The sequence below is a fragment of the Epinephelus fuscoguttatus genome, linkage group LG15, assembly GCF_011397635.1.
Source record: "Epinephelus fuscoguttatus linkage group LG15, E.fuscoguttatus.final_Chr_v1".
NCBI lineage: Eukaryota > Metazoa > Chordata > Actinopteri > Perciformes > Serranidae > Epinephelus > Epinephelus fuscoguttatus.
Window position 1 is genome coordinate 40,610,623 of NC_064766.1, and position 21,555 is coordinate 40,632,177.

Consider the following 21,555-nt stretch of genomic DNA (forward strand, 5'->3'; position numbering starts at 1 on the left):
CACTTGCTGTTTCTATTACAACTAAAAACGGCACTAAAATATGTTTCTACAAGCAGTGTGGGCAAGAAACAGGCAGTGCGGTAACATAATCTTGATATGCAGTCAGCACTGTGTTTCGGTTTGACAGTGAGAGAGGGGGATGGGTCCGCTCTTGATCCACTTCTGTACTTTGTGGCGGCAATGGGGGCAGAGGTGGCAGGCAATACAAAAACGTGGGAGTACAGCCTGTAGTTTGAGCCAGCCAAACTTAGCCAGATGACGGCAAAGTAGGGCTGGACGGTATGACAAAATGTTCATATCACAGGTTTTTAAAAAAAATCATATCAGTTTCACAGTATTTGACAGTATTTTGCTCGGGTTCTGCTCGCTTGACATGCTGCTGTGCTGTGCTACAGCCTATTCAAGTGCTGGAATTTGTTATTTAGGTGACAACACCTTAACGCAACACAAGCTCCGCTCCATTAGTGGCGTGCTGCGGCCGGGCTCGGTTATATGTCTCTGACTCGGGTCGGCTTCGGTCAGGAAAATGCGGCCCGAGCCATGCTCTAGTGTGCTCACCTGTGTGTGTGTGTGTGTGTGTGTGTGTGTGTGTGTGTGTGTGTGTGTGTGTGTGTGTGTGTGTGGTTGCATGTAGGAGAAACACTGCTCTTTTTGGTATGAGTTCTTCTGGGTCATCATGTTCTTCTTCAGCAACGTGTACAGTTGCTTCACTTTCAGGACTCTCTCTGGCAGCCATTCTCGCCTCTAAACTTTTCTCTATACTCTCACTCTAGCCGGCTCTAGCACGCCTGGGATGTGCAGCGCTGAAATGGCTCCCCCACTTTCCCGCCACACACGTTCCGGATGTTGTTTGGGTCAGGGTTCGAACTATAAACTGAGCTTCGTGGGGGTCTCCAAAATAACAGTGCTTACACTGTTAACTCAATCCATGCCTGCACAGCTATGGGACTTACAAATTTTAATCAGCCGTATAGAGCTCCGGACGTCACGTGACTCGGTTTGTTTACACCACCATGTTGGCAGTCCTTGAGTGAAAATGAATGGCGCCAGTGCTGATTTCAGGTCGTCAGAGTTCACTTTGCACGTTAAAGCCCCGGAAATTGAGCGATATATCGCAAAACTTGACTGATTAATCATAGCTGACCCTTAGAATGACCGCGGGGTGCTTTTCAGGAGTATTGAGACAGCCAGAGCGGACAATTTACCAATATTGCAGTATCCCGACATCTACAATTACTTGATCAACTCTCCTTCGTCCTACTCCGGAGAGTCCCTGAAAGCCTACAAGGGCCTGGAGGGGTACAAATGGATACAATCTGGCAGCCTTACATATAACGGTAATACAATAATGTAAGTAATTTTCTTATCCCATGTTTGTTTTGCGCTGCTCATTGAGTGAGCAACATCCTTTTACTAGCTCTGCAAAATCCACACCATAATTCAAAGGTCAAACTAGCCTTTTATAAAAATTAAACGGTTAGAAATCGCAATAAAAGCATGTAAAATAAACATTTAAGTTAGTGAGCGTCGGATTCTGTACCTGATACGAAGTGATCACTACACAAGTGGAATCCATTGCCTGTGGGCTCCCACTGCTCCGTTTTCTTCTGCTCGCTTCGTGCACGTTTTATGGCAGTAATCTACCTCCGCCATCTTTCGGGATGTTTCGGGATTCGATAAAACAGTCTCCCCTTCACGTATCGACTTTTCTGACACCCAAGGGCACAACAGCTGTCCACCATGTTCACTTTTATATTAATACAGCCCGAAGAAGAGACGAGTTAGCTGTTAGCTGTCCTATTGGCAGTCAGTTGAACAGCGCACTTTCCTGCCAATATGGCATTGTTTTGATTTTGACTGTTGCATGCCAGGATTGCGTGATGTCAGCTACTGGAGCTCTATTTCATCACATCTACAGCACATAGAACAACACAGATTATTTTGGACTAGTTATTTATCTCGCTAACGTAAATAATACTCATTACATTGAAAAACACATTATTTGTGATAAAATAGTGGGTGTTAATGTTTTGTTAGAGACCCCCACAGATGTATGATTTTACAGCTTTCATGGGAGCTAATGCCCTCTTCATGGGAACTCAGCTCCCACTGGCTCCTACATAGTTTGAACCCTGGATTGGGCTATTCACCAGTATTGCAGTATCACAACAAAAATAAAGACCAGTTTTCGGTACAAACCAGTATACCGCCCAGCCCTACGGCAGAGTTTCATTAGGGGACAAGGAGGGATATTTGGGCACTGGTTAGATGGAGGGAAGTTTACCACAGTTCCTTTACACATATCCATTACACAATTTGAAAAGAAGTTGTTTTTGAGATATTGCATTCACAAGAATGAAATGGACACAAGGTCACAGTGACCTTTAACCGCCAAATTCGAATCAGTTCATTGTTGAGGCCAAATGGACGTTTATGCCAAATTTGAAGAAATCCCATTGAGGCATTCTTTAGATACTGCTTAAGGACCAGGGGCCTCATTTATAAAGCTTGCTTACGCACAAAATGGGGCTTGAAAGTGGCGTACGCCACTTCCCACGCAAAGGTTGTGATTTATAAAAATAAACTTGGCGGGAGAATGTGCGCACCTGTAAGCAAACTCTGAGTCATGCGTGCGCACATTTTGGAGGCACTGGGAATTGGTGACGCAGACGGCGAGGTGGAGAAGTGGCGTCAGATTTTTATTGATGTCTCACACAAATTTAATGTCACGCTATATCCACCTTAGATCCACGTTATCATTGAAAGCAGCAGCCTTATTGCGCTTGGAGTGAGTGATAATTGTTTCATTAAAACGTTGTAAAACAAACTCAAATCCTGAATTGAAATTCTTTCTAAATATGTATTTAATCTGCACTGCCTCTAACGTCTCATTGTCCACTCTGTGAGCGCAGGAGGGGGAGAGGACGGTGCGACTGCATGGAATATATTTATTTATTTAGCTAAATACTTCCAGTGCATTTCTCATATCTGGAAATACAGCCATTAAGCACAACCGTTACACTCATTTCATCAGCCCTCCTTAGACATGTGCTGTTCATGACAAAACCGGCACGAAGAAACGTGTTCGCCTATTACACTTTCATCTTTGAATTTTATTTCAAATTACACGTTGTATTTTGGGACAGGGATACCACTGGTTCATGCTGTAATTCAGGCCGGGTGTCTGATCAGACTAATTGCCATAAACATATAAATACTGCGGTGACCCTCGTGCGTAATTGCACAAGATGGCACTGGCACATCCTCCTTTTTGCCTCCACCTTTAATAAATGTGATTCTTTATGTCGCACATCAATGTCAAACTTCCTCAAATTTAAAAGCAACACATTAACTACATGTTGGTAAAGGAGTAGAAATATTTGGTCTACCTTTAGATCAGACCACTTTTTTTGCTTTCTTTTATTAGTGATCCCGCTGCTGTGGCCACCAAATAAAATCTTTCTTTAGTCCTCCACCTCCCATTAAAGGGTCTCTAGCTCAGTCTCGGAGAAATTCCGCATGCCGGCTTATTTATATGCAGATCGCATTCATGAGGTGATTTGCATGACCATTTATGGTTGAACTAGGGCGGAATATGAGGTGGATCTGGGTGCGCACAACTCCAGGAGGTCTGTGATTTATAAAGAGAACATTGCGTGCAAGTGTGCGTGCGCACGGTTTTATTAATCAGGTTATTTTTTGGCACACGCCATTTTCAGCTTTTGGGCGCACATCAACTTTTAGTATGAATCCTAAGCACTCTTTTATAAATGAGGCCCCTGACCTTGAGGATGATACAGATACCACCCTGAGAGGGTGAGAGGGAGATTTATATATGAATAAATAAATAAATATACATATATATGTATATATATATATATATATACATATATATGTATATTGTTTTGCTATGGGAGGGGCTCAAAGGATGATGGCGGCACATTTTGTGTCGCTGTGCATAAAAGCTTCCCAAGTAAAGGCACCCGTGTGACCGCTGATGTAAAACACAGGATCAGATCAGGCTCTATGAAGCTCAAAATAGTCTGTCCCAATCAGTGAAAAAGGTGCCTTGATTGGCTGGATACAGATCTTTAAGATCAGATGAGGACATCCCTGAATATCATTACTCTTGCAGGCATTTGATCATTAACCTTGTGACTTGTGGACCAGTGTTGACCTGATAATGGTGCTAGATGAAAAGTCAGAGGATCAGCAAAGTTATTACCCTCCCTCCTGAGGAGACAATGAGTGTGTGAATCAGTGGGAGAATGGTTATATGCTCATCACATTTAGGTGCAAGGCTGATGTAGAATCAGCATCGATGATGCACATCGACTTCAAAGCCCAAATTTATCACTGATTTAACACTGACAGTTAGATCCCTGATAGATATTTGTCTGGTCAAAAGAAACAAAAGCTTTTTTCTTCACAATGCTGTTAATGTAGCAAAAATGTGTAAATGTTACTCCCATACCTTCTGCAAACTTCTCTCAGTAAAGTCGAGTGCTTTATAAAAATCCATTCAAAGGTAAAATGTGGACTTCTGAACTTCTTTAACTACTTTTATTTTCTGTACCTTTTGGTACAGCTGCCCAAAGGATGATTTATGATGTTCAGTTACACCCTGCATTCATTATTGCATTGTTTACATCAAGTGAATCATACCTAAAGTCTCTGGTTAAACCATCAGAATCTACAGGACTCTGATTACACTCAGTACACTCAGTGGTACACCTCCACCAATGTCTGTGTGCCTCTGTGATGTCAGGGCATACATTTAAAACAGACAATAATACAGGACGCTTTACAAAGTCGTTCCAATAAATACTGCTCACAATATTTTCTGTAGCTTTTATAAACATGAGTGTGTAAAATGCAGCAATTTGCTCTCACTTTCAATTTTGCAGGTTGGTATTTCGGGGAAATGGGCTGACTCGTGTGAAAGGAAGCAACACCATATTGCACACTGTGTGTGTGTGTGTGTGTGTGTGTGTGTGTGTGTGTGTGTGTGTGTGTGTGCATGCACAGTGCATATAAAAGGAGCTACAGAGTCAGCTGAGGCAGCACTCCTCCTCTCCTCCTGATCAGAGACAAACTGAACGGTAAGTTGCTGAACACACTGAGCTGTTGCTCTGTTTATGTGATGCTGAAGGTCATCGGTGCCTGAACATGACTGCATGATTTTATTTTAGGTCACAGTGACCTCACAAACATGTTTTTGGCATCTTGCCTATGGAGATATATTTGTGTCTTTATTACATGCGAGAAAATAAATGATATGAGAGGGAAAAAAATGTTTGAGAGAAAAAAAAATATTTGAGAGAAAAAGTTTTCACACTGATAGCAAAAAATAATAATATTTGAGACTAAAAAAAGTTTTGAGAGAAAGTATTTTGTCATAGATATAAAAAATAATAATTTGAGATTTAAAAAATGATTTCCAAGAAAAAAACTCTCTCAAAACCTTTTTTTTACTCTCATATATTATTTTTTTCTATCAGTGTGAAAACATTTTCTCTCAAAAAAAAATTGTTTCTCTCAAAACATTTTCCTTCTCTCTCTCAAAACCGAAGTCTTTGCTCTCGTGTCAGGATTTTGCTCTCACTGTGAAAATAATGTCATGGGCGGGGCCACGTTCCTATTGGCCAGTCTCAATCGAATTGACAGCCGGGTGAGGATCGTCTTGGGAGTCGATTTCAGCTGAATCATTCATCCACCATGGTGGATTCACCGGCATAGATGCGCTGCGTTATTTGGGAGCGGAGACTCCAATGTTTGGGTAAGATGGTGACACACACAATTGTCTAATTGTGTGTCCGACAACTGGTCTAATTTCCAGTTGTCGGAGCCTAATTGTGCAGTGGTGGCACCTGCGTTATTTGGTCTTCCCCCACTGTGCAATTAGGTTCCGACAACTGGAAATTAGACCCAGCTGATGCCAATTAAGGGCGGAGGTGTAGCAGCGCTCACCCTGCCACACATGGAATGTTGGAAGAGAAAAGCACCGTAGTAAAGTAACGTTAACGGGATAACCTAGCTAGATGTAAAGTTAACACTAGCTGGCTAGTGCAATTAATAACACAACCTCTGTAAAATAACGTTAGGTGAGAAAAGGGATTCATTATAGGAATGATTTTGATAACCAACTTGCTCAGCTAGCTACACATCAATTGTGTGTGTCACCATCTTACCCAAACATTGGAGTCTCCGCTCCCAAATAACGCAGCGCATCTATGCCGGTGAATCCACCATGGTGGATGAATGATTCAGCTGAATTCGACTCCCAAGACGATCCTCACCCGGCTGTCAATTCGATTGAGACTGGCCAATAGGAACGTGGCCCCGCCCATGACATTATTTTCACAGTGAGAGCAAAATCCTGACACGAGAGCAAAGACTTCGGTTTTGAGAGAGAGAAGGAAAATGTTTTGAGAGAAACAAATTTTTTTTTGAGAGAAAATGTTTTCACACTGATAGAAAAAAATAATATATGAGAGTAAAAAAAAAAAGGTTTTGAGAGAGTTTTTTTCTTGGAAATCATTTTTTAAATCTCAAATTATTATTTTTTATATTCTATGACAAAATACTTTCTCTCAAAACTTTTTTTAGTCTCAAATATTATTATTTTTTGCTATCAGTGTGAAAACTTTTTCTCTCAAATATTTTTTTTTCTCTCAAACATTTTTTCCCCTCTCATATCATTTATTTTCTCGCATGTAATAAAGACACAAATATATCTCCATACTTGCCCCAATAGTGGGACAAGACGCACCTTTAGAAGATTCAATTTTTGTGCCATGACAACAAAATTGACTACTCTACCAGTTCATTCCAACAGTGTGTTGGTTTATGCATCATCATTCCTGCACATGCTAAAATCATATCCATACATTTTATTTAATTTTACAGTTAACTGACTTCACTCTTAACGGGGGTATCTCCCCCCATCTTACCAGATGTGTTTGATTCTGTGCTCTCAATCTTTGCCAAAGATGTAGCTGAAAACATCATCAGGCTCTGGTGACATTTGCAGACAACCAGCAACCACCAGCTGTAGAGGCAAAACAAAAGAAAAAAGATCAGTGCAAGAGCTGAAAGATAAGTACCTGAAAGTCACAAAGGCTGAGGCACCTGTTCAGGCACTCTTTGACCTTGGATACGACAGCTGGAGGTGAACGGGGTGGAGGAGGGGCGGCGAATCTGCCTAGAATGACAGCTGAAAGCGGCAGAGGAGAGAACAGGTTTAAAATCTAGTAGTGACAACCTGATTGGCTGATGGAGGTCGTGGCTAATTACGATAGGACAGCTAGAAGAGTGAACGCCCAGAGGCAGCTGATTGGAGGAAGCAGTGGGAGAGGGAGAATTGTGAGTGAATGAGCACAGGAAGGTCTTCCTGATTGAACTTACGCTGAGCTTCATGTGTAAGAGAAGGCAGGGTCATCATTCAGTATCCTTGTGTCCTGAGAGTAGAAGCTGCTCCTGAGCCTGTCAGTGCCGGCCTGGTGTAACATTTACCTTCTTCCTGACCTCAACAGAGAGAAAAGGCAGTTATCCAGGTGGCTGGGATCTTTAAGTCATGACACTTAGCTTGAATAATAGCTGCCCATGTTTTACACATCACATCATTTTGGAATGCGTTATAGTCTAGAAAATTACTCACAATTTATTATATACAGTACGCTGGTAAGCAGTAATTTAAAACCTTTTTTGAACATTAATTCACTCTGTAAAAAAATACAAAAGAAATTCTGTGAGACCAAAAGTGTTTCACTGTTCCTTGTATCCCCAGGTCTCATAATGAATGCACACACTCTGCTTCACAAATATTATTTTGAGGCGCACTTGTAATATCAATTCACAGATCATGCGAATCGCTGAATGTGCATTTACAAACTGCTTCTCATTTGTGAACCTCTCTACATTTGTGAGAGAAATCTGTGTGGTGAATTCTGAGACTCCCCTGACGTCGCAGGTCAACGAACGTCACCATTGGCTGATACATCTGTCAATCAAATTTATGATTCTGATTGACAGATTCATCAGTTAATCAGGTGTGTTCGCTTTCAGCCAATCGTATGGCTGTATTCATAGTTTATGTTCATTCAGACATGTTACTTGGCTAAACAGAACGCTTCAACTTATTATAATTCAATAACATTGCATGATTTACAACGAGGGCATAATAAGATAAATGTGTTACTTACAGGTTGAGATTGATCCATGTCTCTTCCACCGTTTGAACACTGCAAACAGTAGCTCAGTAGCTCTGCGATTGGTTTAAAAGTGTGGAGAAAATGTAAGGAGCCATACGATTGGCTGAAAGTGAACACACCTGATTAACTGATGAATCTGTCAATCAGAATCATAAATTTGATTGACAGATTTATCAGCCAATGATGTTCGTTGACTTGCGACGTCAGGGGAGTCTCAAAATTCACCACACAGATTTCTCTCACAAATGTAGAGAGGTTCACAAATGAGAAGCAGTTTGTAAATGCACATTCAGCGATTCGCATGATCTGTGAATTGATATTACAAGTGTGCCTCAAAATAATATTTGTGAAGCAGAGTGTGTGCATTTCCGAATTTATGTTACAAGTTTGCATAAAAATTAGATTTGTGAACCAGAGCATGTGCATTCGTGAAAAACCCTGCGTGAGTTCATTCATTATGAGACTGATCTGACCCCATAGTTTCACCACTGCTGAATTTCTTCTTTCTTACAGCCTGTTTTGGTGGCACCTCTCCAATCTTGAGCTTATGCCAGAGTCTTTGGGTGACTGATGATCAAGTGGGACTCATCATTGAACACACCTGGGTAAGAGCAGATTTTGATGGTAAAGAACTTTTGGTGCATTTGGAGGTGACTTCTCTTATATTTCCTTTCACAAAAAATTAAGAGAAAACATAAGAGAAATTTAAGAAGATGTTGCTGCAAGAGGGATCAGGAGGGGAGGACGAGTGCTGCTTCAGCTGACTCTGTAGCTCCTTTTATATGCACTGCACACACACACACACACACACACACACACACACACACAGTGTGCAATGTGGTGTTGCTTCCTGCATTTTACACACTCATGTTTATAAAAGCTACAGAAAATATTGTGAGCAGTATTTATTGGAACTACTTTGTAACACTAATCCTGATCCAGTGTAGGTGCAATCGTCTTTCACGCTGACAGTCAGGACCCCATTTCTAAGGGGGGTGTAATCTTTGAAGTTTACAGGACTTGCCAGTTAAAATATCAGTATTATTTCAGGAAGCCTGGCAATACATTCTGCTATTCTATGATGTTTCTGGGCACCACTTAAGTGTATTCCAACTTTGGTCTTTTACTGCTGTTTGTTGCTCTGTTGCCAGCTGCTGATTGGAATCTCTCAGTTGGACCAAGAAACATTAGGTCTCATACAAGAAACGATGTACGAACAGATTTTCTCTTGTTTTCACGAATTTTCCACAAATTGTTATTTTATTATTATTTAATTATGGGATTCACCAATATTTCCTTATTTTCCCTTTTCTCTTAGGTGAGTGAAAATTTTACAAGTGGTTGAGAGCGCTCTGACTAAGATAAGAGGAAAACATTGTGATTGTGGTCCAACACAAGGTAAAAATACATTTTATGTTTTAAAAAAATACATAAATACTATATACTTTTAGATACTGGTTTAAAGTAATTCAGGGCCAGAGAAATACTACTATACTTGGTCCAATGATCCCAATTACTGTTATTTCAGTAACTGCCCATATGGAAAAGAAATAGAAAAAACTTATAAGAAGTTCCATCACCTTCAGTGTATGTTTTATGTATTGTGCATCATATAAGGCTTATATAATTTACTGTTGACAGTGGCCACTTTTGCATTTTTTTCATACAAGAAAATAAAAAGAATTACATAAGAATCATGTGAAATCTATGTATGCGGTATATAAGGAAAGTACATGTCAAAGTATGTTTTCCATACGTGTTACATATAATTTTTTGCAGTTTTTCCTATATGTCTGTTTTAAAGACGTATGCTTTACATATATGAACAAATACCATTATATATATGTTTTCTGTATGTAAAGTCAATATATTTTGCAGGGGAATTATGCTTTATTTTGCATAGTCGCTTATATTGACTAATATTTACCACTGCTGAACAATAATCATTTCACATGGAACAATGTGCTTGTTTTCAACAATCTGAGTACTGAAATTACACAACAAACAACAAACAGCAACAAAGCTCAATTTAAGGGGATGCTTTACTTTTGGCACGGAGCTCTGTGATCTTGGCATTGATTGTGATGCCAGTGCTGGAGGGTTGGGTCCCTGCCACCTCTCAAGAGTCGCATCTACAGTATATATAAACAAAAAATAGGGGAAAAAATAAAAGAACTTAGTAGAACTTAACCCTCTATGGTACGCATCATGATGCCAGTTGGTAAAAAAAAATGTTTGGGATGTTTTTTTGTCATAAAATAGACCAAGTAAACATAATCAAGAGATATTTTCAAAAAATATTATTTTTTTAGTAATTTTTTGTTGATGTTGCCATGCAGCAACACCGTACGATAGTGGAAATTAATGAAAACGACAGTTTTGTTTATAGTTGTAAAAACCTTTATTTAAAAACTCAGGTTATAGTCTCAACAGTCCCCAGTAGCATCAACAGTTAAAAATGCATCTCATTTGAAAGTTAAAACCATTTAAAGATATTTTTCATAATTTCATTCAAATTTTTGTGCTATATCATTTGAATAATTGTTTTGATTTGATCTGAGTGTCTTGATGCTGTCATCTTTGCCTTACTGCTTGTGGAAATTGTTGAAGCAGTTCTTCTCAGCTGTGAGGCACAGGTAGGTCTCACACTTTGACAATACCCGTACAGCCTGGGTATTTGCACCGGGGTATTTGTGTGGGCCCTTCACCCACACTGCACTGTCACTGCACTTTCACCCTAACTGTCCTCCCTGTCCTCGCTATCTCCACTGTCCATGCTGTCTCCACTGTCCATGCTGTCTCCACTGTCCTCATTCTCTGGCTCATAGTCTTCATCATTCTCTCTGTCTCCATCATCCTCACTCTCTCCTTGCTTGGTTGCAAGCTGCTCGTTTTCTTCATCACTAAATCCTAATTCACCCTCACTACCATCTACAGGGAGGGCTAGTTTGGCTTTCTTCCGTGAGGAACCATAAAACACTGTTGCATTCATTCTGTAAATGGAAGAATAAAGTGTCAAATATAATCATATGCAATGCGGAAAGGACTCACAAAGTGCATTATTATAGTAGACTCTAGGAGATCAGTGTATACCAATGTTGCTAATAACTTTAACTTTACTACACCCAACATTCAAATGTGTGTCTGTCAAACTGATGGACCTGAAAAAATAACTAAATGAGTCCACATGGTACAATATGCTTTTGAACAATGTAGGCCTATAACCTAATCCAAAATGCTATCAACATGCCAGGCTAGCAATTCAATGGTAATAATAATGGTACGGTGTTGCCATATGGCAACTTCCACATTTTAACAGCTTAACATTATTAAATGATCAAGTTCAGTGTAATAAACTACAGAATAGTGAACTTACCTCACTCACTGTTGAGTATGTATTTTTTTTCCCCGTCGAAAAATGTCATAAAAATACTTTTTTAGATGATTTTTGAGGAGTCAAATGGCGAGGCTCCTCCCTGTGAAGAGGTCTGCAGAAAAGGGCTTCAAAATTCCCTCCAGAAAGTCATGTGACAAATTTAAACACTGCTTTTGGTTCTCTTAGGACCCCACCTCTCTTTCAATGCACTACATCATAAAAGGGGAGGTACTGTGTGTGTGTGTGTAGAAGGAATTCAGTGGGTTTGTTACCAAATGGCAACATTGTACCATAGAGGGTTAACAGTTAGTAGTCTGAACGAAACCAATAAAAACCAATAAAAGAAGGATCATTACATTATATTAATGTCTAATGGTGCCAGCTCTATTGCAGTGTTATCAATATTTATGTATTTTGATGTACAATCCAAAAGAATAGTGGTAAAGTGGTACAACAATTATTAAAGCACCGTCATAATGAACTTGGGTCATGTAAAAAGGGGACAAGTATTGCCATTTTTTCTTTCCTAAGTAAATGTGCAACTTATGTAATCTGCTGATCTCGTGCAAAAGTAAAACTATTTCTACAAGAATGGGATGAATAGTCTTTTTCAATCTCTGCGTTACATTGAATACATTCGACAGGGATTTTGAATATTTGCTGTGTTGATTTAATCATTTTTCCTAACTTATTGGATATAAATGCTCCTAAAATGTTAAACAATATTACCCATGTAATAATTTTAGGAAAATTAATTAGTTTAGAGAGAAGATGCCTGGTTTTGCAAAAATGCTAAACTTAACATTTGAACGCAACATTTTAACAGTCCTTTGTCATTACATGTTGAAAACCTGCTTTCAGTCAACTCATATGCTTTTCCCTTCAATTTTATTATCAGATTATATTGTTTGTGGCATCGCAAGTAAATCTTGTAAGTGTTTTTTATAATACTTACAAGAGTTTAGTTTCACTGATTATTGTCCAACTCATAAGTTTGATATTACATTTTTCTACTAAGGATATTGTATGTGGAATTACTGTCATATAATGTTCTTATAAGTACCCAAATCATACAAGTTTCATTTTGTACAAATTTAATAAGGATCTTATATCTGGTTTCACTGTCGTATACATTACATACAAGTTTCAGACAAAAGATATACAAACTTTATAAGATTTATCTATATCTTTTCCATATGGGTGTGCATCCCTCTGATGACCAGTGTTGCAATGTAACGTTATGTTCCAGCTTGCTGTATATAAATTATGTAAGGACTTGTTGTTTTCCATTTTAATTAGTTTAATCTATTAAACTTATTTAAAATGCTGCATGAGTACTTTTACTTACTTCAACACTTCAATGCATTTCCCTGATTGTACTTACATACTTAAGTAAACTTTTTAATGCAGAGTTTTTACGAGTAACAGAGTATTTTTTACAGTGTGTTATCAGTGCTTCTACTCAAGTAAAGGATCTAAATACTTAGTTCACTCCTGCGGACGTGGCAAATGTTTTGTAATTGCTCAGTTTCTGATTTTCCTGTAACACCACTACTGACAGTAAAAATCACATTTACTTGAAGTTTATATAACAGTATGTCAGTTTCACCACTGCTGAATTTCTTCTTTCTTACAGCCTGTTTTGGTGGCACCTCTCCAATCTTGAGCTTATGCCAGAGTCTTTGGGTGACTGATGATCAAGTGGGACTCATCATTGAACACACCTGGGTAAGAGCAGATTTTGATGGGAAAGAACTTTTGGTGCATTTGGAGGTGACTTCTCTTATATTTTCTTTACCAAAAAATTAGAAAACATAAGAGAAATTTCAGAAGATGTTGCTGCAAGAGGCCCACTGTCCCATAATGTGCTATAAGGGAAAATAATTTTTCCCACATTAATTAATATTGCTTCTTGACGTACACTGTATTTTTCCCTGACTTAATTTTAACATTAGTTATGGTGATCTGAGCCTGTATCAGTTTTAATCATGCACAAGCGATAGGAAATACACAATGAAGGAAATGAAGCTTGAACTTTAATTTCTATATATTTTATCTTTTGCAGATGTTGACCTGAGAATACTTCATTTTAAGGAAGAGCAGAAAACGTACACTTTTACTGCAGACGTTAAGTCTCAACTGTTGTTTTCTGATTAGAACTAGCTCCTACCTCCCAGAGGGTTGGTCCTGGTATCATCTGATTGTAAATTCAGTATTTCAAAACTGTGTGCAGAGGTGCAGGCTGTTATGGGTCTCATTATTAGCAAAATTCTTGCTGGTGAACCCCAGACAGAAGGAGAGTCAACTAGTATAACAGAGAATCCAGAGAATACTGAACAGCTTAATGATGTTGTTGAAGAAAAAAGCACACCGCTTCAACCCCAGACAGAAACAGAGTCAACCAGTGTAACAGAGAATCCAGAGAATACTGAACAGCTTAATGATGCTGTTAAAGAAAAAAGCACACCGCTTCAACCCCAGACAGAAACAGAGTCAACCAGTGTAACAGAGAATCTAGAGAATACTGAACAGCTTAATGATGCTGTTAAAGAAAAAAGCACACCGCTTAAACCCCAGACAAAAACAGAGTCAACCAGTGTAACTAAGAAGCAAAAGCCAATTCAACATCTTGCTGATGCTGTTAAAGAAAAAAGCACACCGCTTAAACCCCAGACAAAAACACAGTCAACCAGTGTAACAGAGAATCTAGAGAATACTGAACAGCTTAATGATGCTGTTAAAGAAAAAAGCACACCGCTTCAACCCCAGACAGAAACAGAGTCAACCAGTGTAACAGAGAATCCAGAGAATACTGAACAGCTTAATGATGCTGTTAAAGAAAAAAGCACACCGCTTAAACCCCAGACAAAAACACAGTCAACCAGTGTAACTAAGAAGCAAAAGCCAATTCAACATCTTGCTGATGCTGTTAAAGAAAAAAGCACACCGCTTAAACCCCAGACAAAAACACAGTCAACCAGTGTAACTAAGAAGCAAAAGCCAATTCAACATCTTGCTGATGCTGTTAAAGAAAAAAGCAAACTGCTAAAACTCCAGACAGGGTCTCTGCCTGTTTATAAAATTACCCTAAAAAAAGAACAAATCAAAGTCGCTGGGTGCAAGCGTTTCAGTTTGGGGAAAGAAATAACTAAACCTAATCGCACCATTATGGTTCTGGGAGCCACTGGTGCTGGAAAGTCAACTCTCATCAATGGGATGATCAATTACATTCTGGGTGTTAAATGGGAGGATTCATATCGGTTTAAGTTAGTTGATGAGGATCAGTCAACATCACAAGCTCACAGCCAGACCTCTGACGTCACTGTGTACAATATCAACCACCAGGAGGGGTTTAAAATAGAGCACTCACTGACCATTGTTGACACTCCAGGGTTTGGAGATACAAGAGGCATAGAAAGAGACAGAGAGATCACAGAACAGCTCCGTAATCTCTTCTCTGCTAAGCTTGGTGTCAGTGACATTGATGCTGTGTGTTTTGTAGCTCAGGCTGCTTTGGCCCGACTCACACCAACACAGAAATATGTGTTTGATTCTGTGCTCTCAATCTTTGGCAAAGATATTGCAGAAAACATCAGAGTTCTGGTGACGTTTGCAGACGGCCAGAAACCACCAGTTCTTGAGGCAATCAAAGCCTCAGGTGTCCCGTGTCCTCAAACAACAGAGGGACAGCCACTTCACTTCAAATTCAATAATTCAGCGTTGTTTGCAGACAACAAATCATCTGCAGCAGACAGCATGAGTGAGGATGACGAAGATGGAAGCTTCGATAAGATGTTTTGGGACATGGGGACAAAAAGCATGAAGAGGTTCTTTGCTGCTTTAAATGTCATGGACACCAAAAGCTTGACCATGACAAAAGAGGTCCTCAGAGAGAGACAGCAGCTCGAGAATTCAGTTGAAAATTTGCAGACACATGTTAGAGTTGGGTTAGCTAAGCTCGAAGAGTTAAAAGAGACAACTGACAAACTGAAAGAGCACGAGGCAGAGATCAGCAGAAATGAGAACTTTGAGTTTGAAGTCACTGTCATGATGCCTGTTCAAAAAGACATTTCTGGTTCTGGAAATTACATCACCAACTGTCAGCAGTGTCATTTCACCTGTCACTATCCCTGTGCATATTCCAATGATGCAGATAAGGCTCGCTGTGGTGCAATGGGACCAGATGGAAAATGTAGACAGTGTCCAGGCAAATGTAACTGGAATGTACATTTTAATCAGAAGTACAAATGGGAGTATAAGGAGGTTACAGAAAAACGAACAGTGACAGAGCTGAAAGAAAAGTACCTACAGGCCAACGAGGCAAAGGCACCTGTTGAGGCACTGTTTGGAAAACTGAGGGCTGCATATGATAATGTGCACAAACAGGTGGTGAAATTTATGGAGATGTCTGCTCGGTGTCTAAACAGACTTAAAGAGATAGCACTGAAGCCAAACCCTCTCTCCACTTCAGAGTACATTGACATGCTTATTGAGGGAGAGAAATCTGAGGCCAAGCCAGGCTGGAAGCAACGAGTTCAGTCCCTGATGGCCATGAGAGAAAAAGCACAGCTCATGGCTAAAGTAGGAAGAGGAGAGAAACTCCTCAGACCATCAGACCATTAATATATGAAGAAATAAAGAACAAGACAGGATTGTGAGTGACGCTGATCAAGGCCCAGGGGGGAATCAAGACGCATAGCTGAGACAACCAAGTTACGATGAGTGCCTGTGCTCATGGGACCTGTAGTTTTTTGTGCTCACAGAGTAATTGTTGTTTAAATCACAAAGGTTTCAATTTGTTTTAGCAACTGCTGCATTGGAGCTGATTTGTTTTAGAATATAAAAGTAAAGCTTAACAGAAATGCTGAGCATGTACTGAGTTACAGAAAGCAGTGGAACAGAAACTAGACAGGGAGTGAAGTCAGGAATATGGCTCTCTATTCAGCTCAGACAGCTACTGGAGGAAAGGCGTGTGTGATTTCTTTGTGTTTCTGTTTTGTTGTTGTGGTTGTTTTTAATGCTAAATGAATGAATAAGCAGAAGTTAGAAACATATTGTCACTTCACTGGTAGTTCTTGCTGTATTTGTTTTTTTACCTGGGGAATTTAATTACGAACAAGCCATCCAGCTGTCGCAGCTACTAACAGGCCACAATATTAACACAATGTATTCAGTTGCCAGAAACAAGAAACGATGCAGGCATTAAATGAACTCAACACACTTCTCACAGTTTCTCCACATGATTTAATAAGAAGTGATTAAATCCCCTTGAGCTAACAATAAATTATTCTGTTAAATACTTGTAATCCACTATCACTGTCCTTGTGCTCACTGCAGCCAAGATCCTTCTCTGCTTGTGCCGTTTTGCCATTCAGGTGTGTACGCAAGGATAAAACAATCAATACATCCTGAATGAGAGATCACTCCCACCTCTTAAGATGCTGTCAAGGCATCGATTGCAAAACTGAAGGCTAAATATGATCTTGTGCTGGCCAAATTGGTGAAACTGAAGTCAAGTGTTTAAACAGACTTACAGAAATCAAGGGAAATGCTCCCTGCACTCCAGAGTACAATGACTTGGTTACTGAATGAAAAATGTAAGGCAATGCCAAGCTGGAAGCAACGAGTTCAGTCCCTGAGAGTCATGAGAGAAACACAGTGTATCTCCATAGTGAGAGACTCTGACTTAAAATACTTTGACCAAGAAAAGCTTAAACATGAATGTGTCTGAGACAAAGAATGAAACTGCTCACCGTTTTCTTTTGTACAACTGTATTCCTGCAGGACTTATTTACATGTGCTGTTTGCAAAAAATAAATGAATAAAGATTTATCATGTGTGGTGATGAATGTTTAAGCATGACCATGTTTTGTGCTGAAACCATTAACTGCCTGACACCAGTAACACCAGTAACACCAGTAACACCATTGATGTGTATAGAACTGCATTTTATTGTTCTGTAGTAAAAAGTTGTCTTCTGTATTTTGAAGGTTAAGCAGAGGCAAATAAACACCCAGCTTAATATTTCAGAATTTTAAAATTAAAACATACTGGATGATAGAAAGATTAATATCTAAATGAAAACTACAAACCTTAAATTTAAATTTTAAATTAAACCTTAAGGGCAGGGTTAGGGTTATGTGGTGTATTGCTATATGTTGTGTATGTTATTTATCTTTAAAAAAAACAACAACAACTAAGAAATGAATAAATATTTGATTTAATGTTTAGTCTTGACTCTGGGGTCACAAAGCAGAACACTGAGATACAGTAAAACTATGACTGAGATTCTGCCACCATCTGTGTTTAAGTGGAAGTCACTGAAGTCATCAATAAGAACAGTCTCAGTGCTGTGGTGCGGTCGAAAACCTGAGTGGAGGACATGAAATCAGTTATTTAGTGCCAAGAAGTTCAACTATCTCTTTATTGATTAGCCACAGTTCATTTACACACACACTACCCACACTGTTGTGATACAAAGCTGATTGGAAATCAGCAAGTTATCACATTAAGTCCAGGTGGATGTTTGTGCCAAATTTGAAGTTGTTTTTGAGATATTGCATTCACGAGAATGAGATCGCCGCAAGGTCACCGTGACCTTTGACCGCCAAATTCGAATCAGTTCATTGTTTAGGCCAGGTGGAAGTTTGTGCAAAATTTGGAGACATTCCCTTGAGGCTTTCTTCAGATAGGCTACCGCTTTCATGTGTGGACATACAGACGACATGAAAATATAAAACCTCCGACTGACGTGGAGAAGTAAAAATTACAATAGTTTTTAAGTATAACCCTTTAGCAGATTATTGAGTGATTCAAAATAATAAATATATATTTGAAGTACTTAATAGTTTTATTAACAAAAATAAGAGGAAAGAACATCGGTGTGACAACAACTAGTGGCACCAGTGCTTCATCTGCATTGATAAAATGTAAAACAACAGGACTTTTAAAATCTTTTAAGATTTTAAAAATCCTGATTTTAAAAATCAGAGGGAGATTTATATATAAATAAAAAAAAAATAAAATAAATAAATATTTATTTATTTATTGTTTCGCCATGGGAGGGGCTCAGACGATGATGGCGGCACATTTTGTGTCGCTGTGCATAAAAGCTTCCCAAGTAAAGGCACCCGTGTGACCGCTGATGTAAAACACAGGATCAGATCAGGCTCTATGAAGCTCAAAATAGTCTGTCCCAATCAGTGAAAAGGTGCCTTGATTGGCTGGATACAGATCTTTAAGATCAGATGAGGACATCCCTGAATATCATTCAGGCATTTGATCATTAACCTTGTGGCTTCTGGACCAGTGTTGACCTGATAATGGCGCTAGATGAAAAGTCAGAGGATCAGCAAAGTTATTACCCTCCCTCCTGAGGAGACAATGAGTGTGTGAATCAGTGGGAGAATGGTTATATGCTCATCACATTTAGGTGCAAGGCTGATGTAGAATCAGCATCGATGATGCACATCGACTTCAAAGCCCAAATTTATCAACACTGACAGTTAGATCCCTGATAGATATTTGTCTGGTCAAAAGAAACAAAAGCTTTTTTCTTCACAATGCTGTTAATGTAGCAAAAATGTGTAAACGTTACTCCCATACCTTCTGCAAACTTCTCTCAGTAAAGTCGAGTGCTTCATAAAAATCGATTCAAAGGCAAAATGTGATGTTAAGTTACACCTGCATTCATTATTGCATCTGGTTAAACCATCAGAATCTACAGGACTCTGATTACACTCAGTACACTCAGTGGTACACCTCCACCAATGTCTGTGTGCCTCTGTGATGTCAGGGCATACATTTAAAACAGACAATAATACAGGACGCTTTGCAAAGTAGTTCCAATAAATACTGCTCACAATATTTTCTGTAGCTTTTATAAACATGAGTGTGTAAAATGCAGCAATTTGCTCTCACTTTCAATTTTGCAGGTTGGCATTTCGGGAAAATGGTCTGACTTGTGTGAAGCCATTAACACTTTAAGTTGAAATCCCCTTGAGGCACTCTTCAGATACTGCTTTCATGAGAATGAGATGGATGGATTTGGACCTGAAAACATAATGCCTCCGACCAATGCAGAGAAGTAAAAATTCCAATAGTTTTTAAGCATAAACCTTGAGCAGATTATTGAGTGATTCAAAATAATAAATATATATTTTAAGTATTTAATTAGTACTTACGTTTTATTAATAAAAATCAGAGGAAAAATAACTAGTGGCACCAGTGCTTCATCTGACAGGGATCAATAAATTATTTTATTTTGTCAGCAATTTTCCATATTTAAACAATATTCAGGTTATGTCGAGATGACATCCAGGTCAGTGTGGTTCTTCACCAATAAGAAACAGTTGAATGAACTGCTGTGACATTTGGAGCATTCACAAATCCCAAAGAACAAATTTATTTAATTTAGCAGTTTGTAATAACAAGTTAAGACATAATTATAATCAACATGTTTTCCAAAATCACGACAGAATAACTAATTGAAACGTGTACATACCAATGTCCATACCATGACTCAGCTATTTCTTTGGCTTTTTCATTCATCCAACTGTTTATTGTGGTTTTAGCTGTAATGACAAGCTCACAGTGCTGCTAACATGACTGCAGACCTCCAAACGATCTTTCCCCCTAAAATCTACATGAATTTGCACTTCTCCTGGTTTTCCTCAGAGTCAGACTCACAAACAGACCCCAAACTAGGCTCAGAATCTGAATCAGAGTCAAAGAGTGGAAATCCATTTACCATGGACATGATTTTTACGTAGGTCTGCACTTCCTCCAAAGACTGAATTCGAGCCTGGTAACCTTCTTTGGCCTCTGACTTTTCCCCTTCAATCAGCATGTCGATGTCCTCTGGAGTGATCACAGGTTTAGGCCTCAGGGCGACCTCTTGCAGATGAGTTATACAGTGAGCTGACTGATCCATGACGGACACGATCATGTCGCAAGAGTGAGCTGTGTAAGTGATCTCTGTCTTTTGCCTCTGTTCTTTTGTAGCTTGTTTGCACTCGTCTTTGAGCTCTTGCAGTGTCTGCTTCTCTTTTACTTGAACATAGTCCCATCTGTATGTCTGGTTGACATGCACACTCCAAATGCATTTTCCAGGGCAGACAGTGCACATCCCTGTCCTATCTATTGATTCACAGCGACGTTTTTCATTATCATCTGCTATCATACACGGGTAATGGCATGTCATTGAACACTTCTGGCAGTTGGTAATGTACTCTCCTTCCTTTGTGAGCTGTTTTTTCACTGGCTTAAGAACCTCCACCTCAATCTCAAAGCTTTCACTGAAAGTCGTGGCTGTTTCGGGCTCTTCAGTCTGATCCTCTGTTGACTCACTTTCTTCAAGTTGTGCTAATGCAGCTATAATTTGCTGCTGAAAACCTTCAATGGCTGTTTCAAGCTGCTCTCGTTCTTGTAGAACCTCTTGGGTCATTAACAAGCTTTTGGTCCTCATTTTACCCAAAGCAGTGAAGAACTTCTCCATGCTTCTGGCACCCATATTCCAAAACATTTCATCAAAGCTGTCATCATTGTCATCAGAGTCTTCATCAGAGTCTTCATCACAGGCCCTGTCACTGCTGCTTCTGTTGTCTGCAAACAATGCAGAGTTGTTGAACTTAAAGTGAACTGGAAGTTCAGTGTCATTCTTTGGACATGAAAGCCCAGAGACATTTATTGCCTCAAGAACCGGTGGCTGCTTGCCATCTGCAAAAGTCACCAGTGTCTGAATGTTCTCTGCCACATCGTTACCAAATATGGAGAGCACTGAGTCAAACACATGTCGATGTGTTGGATTTAGTCGTGCAAGAGAGGCCTGTGTAACAAAACACACTGCAACAATCTCACTGACTCCATTAACAGACGTGAAAAGTCTTCGGATTCGCTCTGTGATCTCTTTGTCTCTTCCTATTCCTCTCACATCCCCAAACCCAGGTGTGTCCACAATGGTCAGAG

At 39.4% G+C, this 21,555-nt stretch overlaps 1 protein-coding gene across 14 annotated transcripts in view; it reads left to right on the plus strand.

Moving 5' to 3' along the window:
• The window catches only part of LOC125902267 (cytolytic toxin-alpha-like), a 102,555-nt gene that overhangs the window by 18,786 nt on the left and 62,214 nt on the right, over window positions 1-21,555 (plus strand). For 2 of the 14 annotated variants that reach the window (XR_007451068.1, XR_007451070.1), the window contains exons 1-5: window positions 4,980-5,102; window positions 8,727-8,818; window positions 9,365-9,423; window positions 9,532-9,611; window positions 13,226-13,317. The exons of 1 other annotated variant lie outside the window; for it this stretch is intronic. Coding sequence is in view for 8 of the 13 variants with exons in the window: in XM_049598487.1 (XP_049454444.1) it covers window positions 13,837-16,212 (2,376 nt within the window). In the remaining 5 variants the exon portion in view is untranslated. Of the gene's footprint in view, window positions 1-4,979; window positions 5,103-8,726; window positions 8,819-9,364; window positions 9,424-9,531; window positions 9,612-13,225; window positions 13,318-13,654; window positions 17,564-21,555 lie in introns of those variants that run through there. 11 more of the 14 variants (XM_049598486.1, XM_049598487.1, XR_007451069.1 and 8 more) reach the window with 11 other exon arrangements.